This window comes from Anser cygnoides, chromosome 1 (genome assembly GCF_040182565.1).
Source record: "Anser cygnoides isolate HZ-2024a breed goose chromosome 1, Taihu_goose_T2T_genome, whole genome shotgun sequence".
NCBI lineage: Eukaryota > Metazoa > Chordata > Aves > Anseriformes > Anatidae > Anser > Anser cygnoides.
In genome coordinates this window covers 182,622,389-182,638,092 of record NC_089873.1, presented here as the reverse complement: position 1 = coordinate 182,638,092, position 15,704 = coordinate 182,622,389, and the positions used below count along the sequence as shown (strand labels likewise).

The following is a 15,704-nucleotide window of genomic DNA, read 5'->3' as shown; positions in this document are numbered from 1 at the left end:
CTTAATTTTAACTGTTCCCATCTGATAGAGCACCTAAGGGATTTTCAGACATCAAGACCCTCAGACACTGAGGTAAAAATGCTAAGCTGCAAGCCCTTCCTTCGCCGTTCGCTTTCTAAGCCTTTAGAGTACATCTGAATCTCATCTAGGAGGCTTTCCTGTGGAAACCCTGGGACCCAAAACCCCTTCAGCAGAGCCACAGGCGCTTGTACAACGCCCCAGCTCCAGCAGAGGGCGTCCCCACACAGACGCGACCCCCCTCCCCTCAGGGGAGCCGTTGCTCCCCTCAGCCGCTTCCCGCCTCCCCTCCCCGCTGGGGCGCATGCGCACTGCGCAGCTCCCCCCCGCCGCCGGCAGCGTAATGGCGGCGGCGGCACCTCCCTCCCCGCTGGGGCCGCCTTGCGCATGCGCCCCGCGCGCCTGCGCCCTCCGCCGCCGGCAGCGTAATGGCGGCGGCTGCCGCGGCGGTGGCGGGCGGCGGGGAGCGGAGCAGCACCCGGGAGCGGCTGCTGGCGGCGCTGGAGGACCTGGAGCTCTTGGCCAGGTACCGTGCTCTGCCCCCGCTGCTGACCGCATCGGTGTGGGGAGGTGGGAGCGAGCGGGGAGCTCAGGGTAGGCGTGTGTTCATGCCCCCTCCCTCCATTTTTTTTTATTTTTCAATGCAAATCATGCTAAAGTCATCATTCGTAGGTGGTGATGCGTGGTTTAAGCCTTTCTGGTCATTGCCAAGGCAGTGGTAAAGGTGATCTCGGTGATCAGGTGGCCGTCCTGACTGCTATGAGGCCATGCTGCTAGCCCCAGCCAAGCTGGCCACCATGTTGTGTGCCACAGCTGGCAGCGTAATTAAACGGCTTCTTAATTATCTTCCTCCTTCCAACAAGAGCAGGAGCTTCTGAAAACTTTTAAGATGGAGCATCCCGTGCTGTCTGTGGGGCTGGCTCACTCCCCATGGCCACCACAGGTACCACAAGGAAACCATGCTGCTAAGTTGCTACTGTCTTTCTAGTTGAGTTCATAACTAGTTTCTAGTTATTTTAAGTTTTAGAAGCTCTTGTGACCCTTAGGTTGCTGGAGAATGTCCAGTCTCTTTGGAAAAAAACAGACGTGCTCTTTATCACAACATTTTTTTTTTTCATCTTGGTTCTACTATTCTACTGTAATGACTCCAGAGCATCCCTTAGCAGTATTTTAGGCAATCCTCCTGTTGATCAGTGGTGTCGCAGCCCCACAGGGCTTGGCCTTTCACAGTCATGGGTACTTGCACGGCTGTAGGCACAGATACAAGGCAACATGTCTAGTCTATAGCCCCTGTGTAGTTTTGAATTGCATGTGTGGTTTACTTGGCAAACACAAGACAGAATTGTGACCCACCACAACATCAGCCCTGATGGTGTTACCAGACCTAGTTACAACAGATTTTGTTTGCTTTTATCAGTGTCAGTCAGGTGTGATTGATACTTTAGTGGTAATGACAAGTTTCTTTATTCTGTAATACTTTTAAATGATTTTGGTGTTTAGGACAAGATGCTGTTTATAGCTTTGCTGGTGAGGGTTTTACTCAGACTTTTTGGAAAGTACCTGCTGTCGTCTTAAGATTATGGCCCCGCAACTATATTAGTCATATATCTGTTTTGAGCTACTTGCTCCAGCCCAAGCAAAGGATAGGTGCTGTTCCAATGACTCTACTTTGGATAAATAATTGTTCATGCACAGTGTTGTACTTCCTTCCATAGCCTTAGAAGGCAAACACATTCGCCAAATTTATAGCAAGATGCCTTTTTGCAGCATGGTCTTGTTTAGTGAGTCCCCTTTGAGGTTCTTGATGGCTCTTCATAGCAGTGGCAGAGTAAATGGGTACCATGAAGCAAGACCAAGAAGTTTGTTTGAGAAGCACTTCTGACCTAGCCCTGGGTTATTACCAATTTTTCAGTGTTTGTGCCTGATTGATACACAGCTAGCATACCGTTGTGGAAATACCTGTTTTTATAGAAGTAGTTTGACAACAAACTGAAGATGTATGAAAGCACAGATGTAATTGCTCTAAACCCAAGTGTGATATTTGCTCTGCAGTAAAAGTGGAGGAAAAACGGAGAACAAAAATAATGTTGACAAATTAATCTTTCGTGCCCTCTTGCAACAAAGGCAGTAAAAGTAGGATATGAATGCATTTCTTTGTGCTGTTTTTCCTCAGCTTTTGCTTGTGTCTTATGCAGTTTGGCAAGAACTTAGCGCGTTTTGAGTACAAATACACGAGTACTTCATGAGCTCAAAGAAAAAAAAAGGAACATTTTCCAGTCTGTGAAACTATTCACAGAATTAGTTGCAAAATCCCTGCCATCACCACAATATAAAATTGTAAAATACTCGAGTACATGAATGCTTTTATAATGATATAGATACTTTGATAATATGGGGATGTGAGTTAAAAATAATGGCTTAGAAAATTGCATAAACACACAGTTTTTCTTTCAGGGAGCTAATTGAAATTTTGGCAATTTCAAGAAATCAGAAGCTTCCACAACCAGGAGAAGAGAGCCAGGTAAACTGACTTTATTAATTGTAGTTCTTTGTTTGGGTAAGCACTATGATTTACTTATTTTTTCCCTTTTTTAATTTCTCCCTTCGTCCATGCCAATACTCAGGCCAATAGTGATGCTGAGGCTTTGGCCCTACTAAAAAAGTTCTTGGTCCTCATGTTGGTGTTTGTTTGTTCATTTGTTGTGTGCTTCCTAGGCTGTTTCTGCAAAAAGAGCAAAAAACTTGGTTTCATTTTTCATACAAACAGAAATACTCTTGTGGATGTCAGTTGTTCTTTGCAGCGCGATTGAGGGTATGTTGTTACTTGAGCTAATTAAAAGTTGTACAAAACTCTTGTCTAATAGATCCTGGAGCTGCTGATTCAGAGAGATGGAGAGTTTCAAGAGCTAATGAAGTTGGCAGTTGACCAGGGGAAAATCCATCACGAAATGCAGCTTTTAGAAAAGGTAGTAGAAAAGAGGGATAATGATATTCAGCAGCTGCAGAAGCAACTGAAAGAAGCAGAGCATATTCTGGTAAGCTCTTAATGATGTGTTTGCTTTTGAGCATTTACATGGGGAAAAAGATGGTTCTGGAGAAGGCAGTGCTGTGTTAGTTTGAGAAGATTTAAATATTTAAAACTTTGTGGGAGCTTTAGTGTTGTTAGTTTTTTTTTCTCTCGTTAGTCAAATACTGTCTAGTTATCATGGTATTCAGTTTAGTTTTATAATGGTAATTTTCTTCCAAACCTACTTTATGCCTGTTTATTTTGAAAATGTTCCTTGAGTAGTTTCTCTCTCAAAATGCAATTAAATGCAACAGTTTATTCACAGAGCTGACTTAATGTAGAAGTATACAAATGGAAGATGTATTGAAGTTTTGTTTTAGTTCTTTTTTTTCCTACAACTAGGCAACAGCTGTTTATCAAGCAAAGGAAAAGCTGAAATCAATTGAAAAGGCAAGAAAAGGTGAGTATCCATGATTGTACATAATACACAAACACAGATGTAAAGAAAGTTGCTACTGAGCTCAAGTTATTTTTTTAATATCGTCACCACAGATTTCAGATGCTTTGTCTGTAAAACAAATTTCCTCTTCATTACGGTCCTGTAAACCTTTTCAACAGAGTAAAGGCAGAATGTGTTTTTCAGAAATGAATTATTTTCTGTGTCAAACATATCTTAATATTAGACTTGATTTCAAGTTTCTTGATGCTCTTCTTGGACTGATAGTGGTGTATCTGCTTACATAAACGTTTTAACAAAGGCAAATTGCCTCAGACCAAATACTTAAACAAGGGAAAGAATTTTTGTGTGCAATAACATTTATTTTGTACAATAACATTGTGTATGAAAGACTGATTAGATGGTGATACTGGTTTGTATGTGTATCAATTACTGCTACTCTGTGGCACTTGCCAAGCTAGACTGAATTTTGGTCTCATTTACAGTACCTCTTATCATTTTGTCATTTTTCTTCTAAAAAAAATCAAGGATTTTCATAAAGATTTTAGTACCTGTAATGCAGACGTGTTTATTAAACAAGGTCTGCTACATGTATAATCTACAATTACCAAAAAAAAAGAAATTTTAATTACTACAGAAAATTTCGTAACAGAAGTGCTGAATTGCAACGTGGAAGAGATTAGTTTGTGTTGTTTTCACAGGGTTGAAGAGCAGTCAGTTGACATGGAAGGCGTACTGAACTTGTGGCTGAAAAGTCAGTTCACTGCAACCCTCATTCTTGTGTAGCCCAAGCAATCTAAGCAGTCATTGCGTTCGAAGAATACTCTTGATGTTTGGCAAAATGACATTTCTAATGTTTTCAATGTGACAGTATCCAATATTCTGAAATAACTGAATAATGCAATCTCAAAAAAATACAGTGACTTTCTTTCCCTTCTTCCAGGTGCCATTTCATCTGAAGAAATAATTAAATACGCCCATAGGATCAGTGCTAGCAATGCTGTTTGCGCCCCACTGACATGGGTACCAGGTAAATAACGTTTTTCTGACAATTTTTTTAATAACAAACCATAGTTGGTATCTGACCTTACAGTGTTTTAACATAATGAAGTTTCTCACCAGTGTATATATTCTTTACAGAGGATGTTAGTAGTTGGTGGAGACAGAAGCAGGGCTTTCATTGTGTTGGGTTATGTTATGATAGATTTGGAAACTACCCTCCTTGTCTAAAATGAAAGTCTTTTTCCAGTAGTTGTCACAGTCATAGAATGGTTTGGGTTGGAAGGGATGTTAAAGACCACCTAATTCCACCCGCCCCTGCCGTGGGTAGGGACGCCACCCTCTAGACCAGGTTGCCCAAAGCTCCATCCAACCTGGCGTTGAACACCTGCAGGGATGGGGCATCCACAGCTTCTCTGGGCAGCCTGTTCAGTGCCTCACCACCCTCACAGTGAAGAATTTCTTATAACCAATCTAAATCTACAGTCTTCCAGTTTAAAACCATTAGCTGTTGTCCTATCACTATATACCCTTGTAAAAAGTCACTCTCCGTCTTTCTTAGAAGCCCACTTTAAGTACTGGAAGGCTGCCAGAAGGTCTCCCTAGAGACCTTCTCTTCTCTTCTCTAGGCAAAACATCCCCAGCTCTCTCAGCCTCTCTTGATAGGAGAGGTGCTGCAGCCCTCTGATTGTCTCTGTGGTCCTCCTCTAGGCATGCTCTAACAGGTCCCTGTTGTGTTTTTTATGCTGGGCGTCCCCAGAGCTGAATGCAGCACTCCAGGTGGAGTTTCTCAAGAGCAGAGTAGAGAGGGAGAATCCCCTCCCTCACCCTGCTGGCCACGCTGCTTTTGGTGCAGCCCAGGATACAGTTGGCTTCCTGGGCTGCAAGTACTCACTGAAAAATTGAACGGGAGCTGGCATCCAAGAGTACCCTACAGTCCTGCTCCTCAGGGCTGTTCTCAACCTGTTCGTCTCCTGCCCGTGCTATTTAGTTGTGAAGTAGCAGAGAGAGCAAAGAGACCTTCTAAACGTGATTATTTTTTTAAACGTACTTTTTGTGCCAAGTGTGAATGAACAAGGAAAGTCTTGTATTTTAACAGAACATGGGTGATGCTCATTGCTGATTCAACCAGAGTACTTTTTTTTTAAATCAGGAAACTGAAGAGAAAAAGGTAATGTCGGCCAGGCAATTGTTAAATAGTAATTTTTTTCTTTTCAAGGGGACCCACGTAGGCCCTATCCTACAGATCTAGAAATGAGGAGTGGCCTCTTGGGTCAGATGAACAACCCATCCACTAATGGGGTTAATGGACACTTACCAGGGGATGCACTTGCAGCTGGCAGACTGCCAGGTAAGAGAAGCCTTTTTTCCCCCCCTTACATTATTGTCAGAACAAACGTTGCTTGGCAGTGTCAAGTCAGAGTTAAAATAACAAAAATTATGGCCAACATTGTTCTGTAGCGGTGAAGGACTAGTTAATAGAGTTAACAGTTAGAAGTTGCATCGTTTTATTTCATGCTAAATCACACTGCAGACACTAGAACTAAGTCAATGTAAAAAAAACCTCAGTTGTCCTTCAAGTCACTTGTTCTAGATTGCTGTAAACTAAATGATATTCAATCATATCAAAAAGAAGCATTTCCAAAGCAACCTTGTCTTAGCAGTGGTGACAATGAAATTGTGAAAGCTGTATTCAGAAGAAAGGAGGTTTATTGTCATCCCCTGCTTTCCTTTAAGTTTACACTGTGTATAGCAACACTGGTTAGAATTTCTGGATTGAAAAGCCATTGGCAAGGACCGCTGGTGAGGCAGTGCCTTGAGTGCAGGAATTAAGGTTTAATTTGTTAATTGCTTAGTGCATTGCCTAAGGCGTTTTCACTGACTTTAGTGGGATTCATTCATTTATGCTAAAATATAATTTAATGGTAAATGGCAGTAGCTTAATGAAGAATTCAGTAGTTCTGTTGCTTTGCAGCATTAAGTTATCATGGTTAGACTAAATTGTGGAAAAATTCCTAGTTTGGAATCAGAGGAGATCTGCAACAGTTCTTAACTACCTGTTAAGCCTATTGTAGGTGTTATGAGAAGCTTGTTTTCAAAAATTACACAAAAAATATTAAAAAAAAAAACACGAAACAAACACAAACAACAGAAATGCCTATATTGCAACTCCACGGGAGAAACAATAAACTTGGAGTTTGTGTTTCCAGTCACCTGTCTAATCCTCATGTCACTTCTTAGAAAGTCAGTTGAAGTTCTGCATCATCTCCCTTTCTAAACCTCTGGCCCTGGATATAATAGGGAAGCCTGTAGGATTCAAGTCAGTGAGCTGCAGAGAAGGAATGGGGCCCTCAAGTCTGTTCACAGCAACCCAGCAGGGAAATGCGAAGATGGGTCTGTGGTCAGAGGTGTCAAGATTGTGTCTTGTAGCATGCTGTAATTTGGATGTTTCCCTAAATTTTGGTAGAGCCCATTTTGGCCGGCTCCTCTGTGCTATGTCAGACTTGCTTTTTTTGTTTGAGTGTTGTCTCTGTAAGAACAGAAAGTTCACTCCTTAGGGCTTTTTTGTGAGAGGTTGGAAAAAGTGGGATTTGAACTCAACGAAAGGAGTTAACTGAATCTGGGTCTCCCATGTCAGGGGAAATCCTCTAATTACTAGACTGTCAGGTGAGAGGGAAAAACCTCATTTAAAAGAAAGAGACTGACACAGCATTTTGTGTAGGGATCCTCAATCTGTTGGTGTGTGATGGGGAGTGTCCTGAGAATGCTAATTATGGCATTGAGTCCTTTCAGAGACTTCTACAGAGAAATGTCCAGTTGCTGAGTCCTTAATGAGTCTGCGAGCCAGCCACTGGGCTGCTGGGTATCCTCACAGCTCCAAGGCTGTTCAGTACACACTTTTGACCAGGTTTAATGATACTTTAATTCTGGTGTTGAAAACATGGCCACAGGATGTAAACCATCAGTTTACAATCTCAGCTGGTTCAAGTGAAGCTGGCTAACGTCACAGCTGGGTTAAGACCACCCGGTGCTATTGTTGGTTTTCCAACAGCAGGCAGAGAACTGGCATACAGGCTGCACCGTGGCCTCACATCTGGTGGTGAGTCAGATTTGTATAGCTAGATAATGCACACATTATAGGGGGAAGAATACCCTTTACTTTCATGAGGAGTACAGGACAGGAGGGCTTTGGAAGTAGGAGATAAGAAGGAATAGATTTGAGAGAAGATGGAGGCAACTGAAGCCGTACCGGCTGGGGTGCTGTGGGGCATTCCTTGCTGACTGTGGCCCTAGTTTTGTAGTAGGACTGTCTTCTCCTTGGTGCACCATATTTGCTGTTGGAAAAAGGATAACAAAGGTGTTTGACCCAAATTGAGACAAAACCTTTAAGTCTAGATTTCTGTGATGCGCCTTACGTATTTATTTGGTTTTTGATCTAATGTTTTCATCTCTTTTTGCATACTGACGGAGGGCGACCATTTTCATTACTGCCGGTGCTTGTGCCTGTTCAGTCAGTTCTTATAGAGATTTTCATCTTCAAAGCACCTTTTGAATATGTACTGTTTTGATGTGGAGTGGTGAGAGATTGAGCCACCTACATAAATGGACCTCTCTGGCAGAAAAGGCTTTTACAGTGATAGAATGGCTCCGTCATGAGATGTTCTCTACGTGTTATTTGAGTGTTTCAACTGTCCAAGAATCAGTCATGTTTTTAAGATTGGTTTTAATTTTACACTGGAGTTCTATTTTATCTGTATTACTCGATTTGTGGACATACAAAGCTGATAGTTTGATTGACTATACCCCTTGTTTCCAGACGTGCTCGCTCCTCAGTATCCTTGGCAGTCAAGTGATATGTCGATGAACATGCTACCTCCTAATCACAGTAATGACTTCATGTTGGAGCCTCCAGGACACAATAAAGAGAATGAAGATGATGTAGAAGTTATGTCAACAGACTCCTCGAGCAGCAGCAGTGACTCAGACTAGATACATGGGGGGCAGTATCCCTGCTAGACCTTTCCTGTGGTGAAGGTAGGTTGGATGCTGTTAGTCACCGACTGCAATACCCTTTTATTCTGCTGGCAGTCCCGCGCAAGGAGAAGATACAGCTGGCTCAAGAAAAAAAAGGGTGACTGATTTCAGATCATGGACTTGAGATTTTTTTCCCCCATTAGATGCTCAAGTAAAATGGGAGCTTTCTGCTGGAGGAGCGAAGTCAAATTTCCAGTGATTATGTAAATGTGTGAATGTGTATGTATGCAAGAGATGCGCACGTGTATATAAATATTTACTATACGCTAGATGACAAAAGTTCCTGGGAAAAAAGGTGTAAGGGGAATCCCCTTGTATGTTTGTTAGTAACTTTACTCTTTTGATGATAGCCTTTTCTATGGCACAGAAATGAGGCATAAAATTTGTAATTTTAATATCTTTTTTGTTACTGCAGAAATCCATGTTCTTGATCGTCTACTGTGTTCTGAGAACAAAAACACGGCAGCAAGGTGCAAAAAAAAATGTTTGTAATTATTGTAATATATAATGAATGGTTTGTCATAAATAAATTCACCTTTGATGCTACTTTGTTGCATTTTGCAAACTTAAATCTCAGATGTGGTAACTTCATTAGTCAGCACATTTTGTGCCAGTATTTTTGTGATTTCTGATTGAGTTTCAGAAGTTTGTATTTCATTTTCCCCTTTGCAAAGTGCCATGTCAGTATTAAAAGCAGCTGAGCAGTCAGCAGCTGAAAGCGTCTCTTTTCCAGCTGAGCTTAGCAGGTACACACCTAACAGTGCGGATCCTGAGGCAGTGATGTAACGTGCCTGTTTGCAAGACCTCACTGATACTTTTGGTCAGGCATCCTGGGATCCTGGAGATGGTGTGTTGGGTTTACGTGGCAAGGTTTTGGTAGTGGGGGGCCTCAGGGGTGGCCGCTGTGAGAAGAATCCAGCAGCTGCCCCATGTCAGATAAGGGGCAGTTTCAGCCGGCTCCAAAGGGACTTGCTTCTGCCCAGAGCCAAACCAGTAAGTGAAGTTGTTTGCACCTCTGGGAGAGCAGATTTAAGAAAGGGGAAAAAAAACCAAACCAACCAAACAACAAACAAACAAACAAACAAACAAAAAACTGTGCAACAGCAGCTGGGAGAGAGGAGTGAGAAGCAGCCCTGCAGCCCCCAGGTCAGTGCAGCAGGAGGGCAGGAGGTGCCCCAGGCAGGCAGCAGCAGTTCCCCTGCGGCCTGTGGAGAGGCCCCTGGTGGAGCAGGCTGTCCCCCTGCAGCCCACGGGTCCCACACGGAGCAGATCTCCACGCTGCAGCCCGTGGAGGAGCCCCCGGTGGAGCAGGTGGATGTGGCCTGGAGGAGGCTGCGGCCCATGGAGAGCCCCCGCAGGAGCAGGCCCCGGGCCGGAGCTGCAGCCCGTGGAGAGGAGCCCACGCAGGAGCAGGGGGTCTGGGGGGAGCTGCTGAGTCTGTTTTGCCTGTGATGATAATTGTTGAGTGATCTCCCTGTTCTTAACTCTTGAGCCCTTTCCATCGTATTTTTCCCCCTTTCACTTTGCAGAGGGTGAGTGAGAGAGCAGTTGTGGTGGAACCGTACTGCCCAGTGGAGTAAAACCACCACAGATAGCATGCTTTGGGGCACGCTTCAGGTTCAGCTACTTTCAATTCAAAGTACTCACAGATTCGTTATTCTTGTCACCTATAATTTTTTTGCAGTCCTTAGAAGCTAATTTGTTTACCTCAGCAGCTGTACTTCCTGCCTCAGCTATAGCGTTCTTTCATCTTTCCAAAGTCACTTCCCTTGGCTTTCCTTTCCTTGTTCTGTTTTGCTTAGGGAGTCATATGATGACAGCCACTTTTATTTTTCCAATTTTATCAGAAAGTTGCTTATGCAAACTGTTGCTTGTGCCAGTTAGAGGTTCCTCCCCTGCAACAAGGCTACCAGAAGCACAGATCAGAATTATCTCTACTTTTTTGTATTCCTTGCAGGAAATTCTGGTAATCAAGTCCTTCCTTATTTGCTTAGACAGTCCTTCAGTGATGTCAGTAATGCTACCACACGACCAACACATGTATGAGTCCCATGGGGATGTGGAAATGAAAATGACCTCTTCGGTTAGGTTCAGTCACGTAACATTGGACAGCGTTTTTTATTTTAAAAGGGAGAGGGGGAATTTGGTTTTGTCTTAGCTACTCCTTTGGAAATATTTTCAGTTTCTAAGATTGCACCTCTATTGTGCAGTCTGAAGTGATGCATATACATAGATATTTTAACTTCTATGCAACTTTCATCTTTTTCTCTTTGGTGTTTACTCCTCCTATGTCTCTACAGCTTTACTATTTCCCCTTTAATTTATGTTAATCCAAATGTGCTTGGCCTTTCTTAATCACATTAATTAACCTTGCTTATCCCTGTTCTAGTTAACATTTTTCTTAAACATGCATGATCAAAATCATACATGATATTGCAGACTGCACTTTTCTTGCTGCTTTGTACCATGGGATTAGTTTTCTTCTAAAGACACCACCTTTAACACGTTACAACACAGCCACAGCTCACCAGTCTCTTTCGTCTTCTTTAGAAGCATTTTTTTCTTGGAATGAAATCCAAATAGAAATAATTAATACTTGTGAGAAGTGTAGTGTACAGTCAACCCGAAAAGTCTGATATGTCCATATGTGATTCACTAACTGAAATATTGTGAAGTTAGATGATTGTTTCCAGATATAAATAAGAAGGAACAGAAGCAAGACTCAAGAAATGACCACACGTTTTCCTGGGTTGTGTATTAAAGGATTAAATGGGACCAGTAGGTTACATGTAAGAAATAGGTAAGAAGTCAGCTCTTCCCACTGGCCACGTCAGTACATAAAAAGAGACTTGGCATTTAAGTTGCATCCTAGATAAACAGTTTCATTGCATCAGTGCTCCAAACTATGTACTTACTGTTCAGCAGCATTTTTCTGAAAGGTGGGTAACTGTAATGCCGCAGTTGAGGTGAATCCTGTCTATGACAAGCAATTTAACAAACCACAAAGGTTTAACTGCATGTTGGTATTCACTTGCTTAAATGTACCAAAAATCAAATTAAACCTAAAATTTAGTTTAAAGGAGCAAGTTTGAAGAGCTTGAAAGACCAAGCATCGAATTTTTGGGTGTGTGGGAGGGTGTGTGGTGCGGGAAGTGCAGATGCCAAACGCATTCAGAACAAGGCAAGCCAGGGATTGTTGACAACTGATTGTGGTAATGTGCTGTCATTTAATCAGTCTGCTTAGCAAGGATACACTAATTGACATATGGAGATGTTGTCTGTCCTAATTTCAGTAACTACTTGCATATTTATAACACATGGAGTGAATATAGCCGTTAACTGTAACGAAATATTTATTACAATACAAACAATTTTACAGTGACCTGGGTTTTCCCACCAGGACTTAGATACCTTCTAAAATTTAAAACAGCACTAAATTGTTTGAATTACTCTTTTTTTTCATTATTCTTTGGGACAGATGGGCTGGACATCTGTCGACTTCCTACAGCCTCTTTGTTGACAGCTGAATAGAATAATTTTCAGTGTACATTAAGTTGCTTTTGGGATGAAAATCTCCACTTTTGAATTCAACAGAAAAATGTTCTGTACAAAGATAGGGCTGTGAAGAAAGTTTCATTGATATCTTCCATTTCAAAACTGCTTTTTAACCACATCTACTTTCTTAGCTTCACAGAGAATCTGTCGTAAGGGAAGTTGCCCATAGTTAATGCTTTGAATTCAACATAGGAGGCTTGCAATTATCATCAGCACCCTTACACTTTGTATCACTCTGCCTGTTTCACAGGAGAAAAACTTTCTTAAATGGAGATGGCTCTGCGTAAAGTAAGGAAAAGCTTTAACCATTCAATCTCATTTCCTTTAAGAACTGGTGAGTCAATTCCAATTTCAGACAATTTTAATCTTCCAATATTGTGTTTATTTAAAAGAAATTAAATGCATCTCAGATCATTTTTACAATGAGTATATCTAAAGGAAATGAAAATGTGTTCTAAAAGAACCCTAAAGAGAAAAAGATCAAAGCAATTCTGATTTTTTTTATTTGTAGTCCATCCTTCTCCAAAAATTAATGGCTGAAATCCTAATGACCAGATAGAAAAGAACCAAATTCTGTTAGATGGTAGAAAAATAACATTTAAATTCATTGGTTTTGTGTGTGTATGTATGTATGTTCCTTCATTCTCTACCAATTTAATCATCTGTTCACATCATCCTGAAAATTAAGAATTCTATCAAATCCCAGTAGCCATAAAAAATGACACCCAACCATGCTGTGTAAAAGCGGCAACCCTCTTCAGCAAAGAAGCGCACCTGTCTGACATAGTTACAGCTATAAATGAGGTTAGTTTTCACAACGTTAGTTACGTCAGCCTGGTAGAACACTGTAGGCACCTCTCCAGTAAGGTGTTAAGTGCTATGATCAGAAGTGAACATCAACCACAGGTATCTTTAACACTTCTGCAGATGAATTCTCACGTCACTGAGGTTGCCAACAGACCTCTGTGAAGGTAGGAAGGCAGGAAGGGTCAGAGAATCTTCATTCCCCACCAGCCAGGGCAACCTTTTCATGTTTATAATACTGTGCTTTTCAACTGTCTGCAGGAAAACAAGGTATTCTCTGGAAAATGTGATTTTTCTTCAGTAGGGACGTTGACAGTACGTTAACTGAACTTAGGAAACAAGGCAAAGTTTAGAAATTGGTCCAAGATTTATAATTAGAGGAAAGCAGCACAATGTACCACATAGCTTTACACTGAAAGCAAGACAGTGGCTTAAATCAGCTTCACTTAGGCACGATGCTATAACCGTTCCCAAGCTTCTCCGAATGGTTTTGGTGACTTCCGAAGGGCTATCCATCTACGTGAAGATGTACCAGATAAAATCCTATGACTTTTATAGAAAAGAAAACATTAATCATTAATAATGTTTGTTGAATTGCTCTCTCTCGAGGGAGCCCTCAAGGAATGACAACAGGGGTGGAAGCGCTGGAACACCGGGCAGTTTTTGGCTTTGCTAAGGGTAGTATTTTCACCTGGGTGATGTTAGCATGGTAGAAATAAAGCAGCTCCATCCTAGGCCAGCTGGTGGCTCCCCGTGTACCCCTGCAGGTGATCGAGCTCTTCGCTGAAAGGATTGTAACCCTGCTCCCTTAAGCACCGCAGGGCCCAGAACAGCTGCTCCGCCGGGGGGAACTCATCCCACCTCACCCATTCCCATCCTGTAGAAAAAATAAAATAAATAAAATAAAAAATAAAAATAAACGAGCAAAATGGGATGGATGCAGGGAGGGATGCACGGTGGGTTCCCCCCCAGCGCGCCAACTCTCGATGGCCACGCCCCCTCTCAACGACCACGCCCACTCTGATTGGCCCCGCCCACCCAACGTGGCCCCGCCCACCCAACGTGGCCACGCCCCCTATATAAGGCCCCGCCCCGCCCCTCTCACCCTCATTCTTGTCCGGCTCGCTGTTGCGCGGCTCCGCCCCCGGCTCCGCCTCCCCCTTCATGAGCACGGTGACGTAGTGGTAGCCGGCGGCCGGGCAGGCGGCGTTGACGGCGGAGGCGAAGCGCACGTTGCGCAGGCGCAGCGCCGCCTCCTCCCGCGCCTCGCGGGCGGCGCACTCGGCCAGGCTCTCGCTGCGGGGAAGGGGGGGGAAACCGTGAGGAGGGCGGCGGCTCCCTCAGAGGGCGGCGGCCCCCTCCCCGGCTCCCCGCGGCCCCCTACCCGAACTCGAGGTGGCCGCCGGGCAGCTGGTACATGCCGCCGCCCAGCCGGCCCTTCCTCTTGCCCAGCAGGACGCAGTTGGGGTGCGCGGGGCTGGTGATCACCACCCCGACGCCGACGCCCGGCCGCGGGGGTTGAGCCGCGTCGCCCATGGGAGCCGCGGGGGGGGGGGGGCTGAGAAGATGGCGCCGCTCTTCCTCTTCCTCCTCCTCCTCTTCCTCCTTCTCGTGAGGCCTGGGTGTGCGCATGCGCTCCCCCCACAGGGAGGGGCGCGGCTCCCTGAGGCGGAGCCTCCACACGGCCACCCCTCGGCTTCCCCCTCCGCAGGAGTCAAGGACGGGGAGTTGAGGAGCATGAAACGCTTAAAACGCTTCCAAGGCAGGCAAATCGGGGCCTTCCTAAAACAAACATGAAAATCCCACATGCATACGCATCCACTTACTACAATCAGTGCCAGATGTTCTCCAAATTAAGTGTTAAGTGTTTAAATGTTCTCGAAATTAAGTGGCTTGGTATGTTAGCCCATGGTTTCAGCTGGGCGAGAGTCAATGAGAAATTACTTAAAACAAAATTACAACCATAGTTAAGCAGAATAACAGTTCCTTACTAATAAAATTGAAATAAAAATCTGTTCATGCAAACACTTTTTACCTTTGTTTTCCCTTTTTTCTTACAGAATGACTATACAGCATATAAGAAAAAAAAATTATTTAACTTATTTATTTAACTTATATTTCTTACAAACAACTGCAATATTTCCCCCTTCACTAGCCTATTTATCACAAGAAGGATATGAAGTATTTTATCTTTGCAGGACTTCATAGTTTCTTGGTTTTTTTTTGTAAGGTTTTGAAATGCACTTCTATACAGATGTTTTTATTTATTTATGAAGGTGATGTGGCCAAATTGACTGAAAAGTGGTCACTACTTTTAGTGGGATTTGTTTAGTTGCCTGAACTGGATTGGTATGGCATCAAGCGAGCCCCAGTGTTGGCATGCAGGAAATGTCAGGAGTATGTGGCTGAGTTGTCTTAGAAGTAAGGCTGCCCTTTAACAGTAGTTGGCAGTTTTATTTAGCTGTAGTGTTTGTTTAGCCCACACTCTGAATGACAGGCATTAGTACATTAATAATAATAATAAAAAAAATGGGCAAAATCCCAAGCTAAGTGGCTTTGTAAACTGAGCTCATTCATTTATATCTTGTCTTCCAGTACAGCTTGAGTGTCTTATTCTCCAGGTTAAATGTCAGTCAGTTATGTCATTTGCGTGTTGACAAGATGATAATCTTAAAAAAAGAAGACTCCTCCTCCATTAAGCTCATTCTGGTAGAGTAACTCCTCCTCCATTAAGCTCATTCTGGTAGAGTATATTAAAACACCAGCACTACATCAACAAGAATGAAAACATTATTTGTGTCAAATGTAAACCATTTTCATGTATCTTAC

The 15,704-nt window shown here is 43.1% G+C and overlaps 2 protein-coding genes across 4 annotated transcripts; one reads left to right on the top strand and one right to left on the bottom strand.

The window, feature by feature from the left end:
* The first annotated feature begins 390 nt into the window (after positions 1-390).
* MED4 (mediator complex subunit 4) lies at positions 391-9,062 on the top strand. 2 transcript variants are annotated; one of them, XM_048046572.2, is made up of 8 exons: positions 391-544; positions 2,473-2,539; positions 2,883-3,053; positions 3,428-3,485; positions 4,426-4,512; positions 5,701-5,832; positions 8,299-8,516; positions 8,932-9,062. In XM_048046572.2, exons 1-7 carry the CDS (start codon positions 447-449, stop codon positions 8,469-8,471), a joined length of 786 nt encoding a protein of 261 aa, XP_047902529.1. In that variant the 5' UTR covers positions 391-446; the 3' UTR covers positions 8,472-8,516; positions 8,932-9,062. The 2 variants fall into 2 exon arrangements, with proteins under 2 accessions (XP_047902529.1, XP_047902528.1); XM_048046571.2 differs by having other exon boundaries at positions 8,299-9,062.
* Positions 9,063-11,851: 2,789 nt separating this feature from the next.
* NUDT15 (nudix hydrolase 15) lies at positions 11,852-14,836 on the bottom strand. Of its 2 annotated transcripts, XM_066988851.1 has the most exons (4): positions 14,260-14,836; positions 13,981-14,171; positions 13,567-13,752; positions 11,852-13,424 (listed from the first exon to the last, which is right to left on the bottom strand). In XM_066988851.1, the coding sequence occupies exons 1-3, from the start codon at positions 14,505-14,507 to the stop codon at positions 13,607-13,609; spliced, it is 585 nt and encodes a 194-aa protein (XP_066844952.1). In that variant the 5' UTR covers positions 14,508-14,836; the 3' UTR covers positions 11,852-13,424; positions 13,567-13,606. The 2 variants fall into 2 exon arrangements, with proteins under 2 accessions (XP_066844952.1, XP_066844945.1); XM_066988844.1 differs by having other exon boundaries at positions 11,852-13,752.
* Positions 14,837-15,704: the final 868 nt, after the last annotated feature.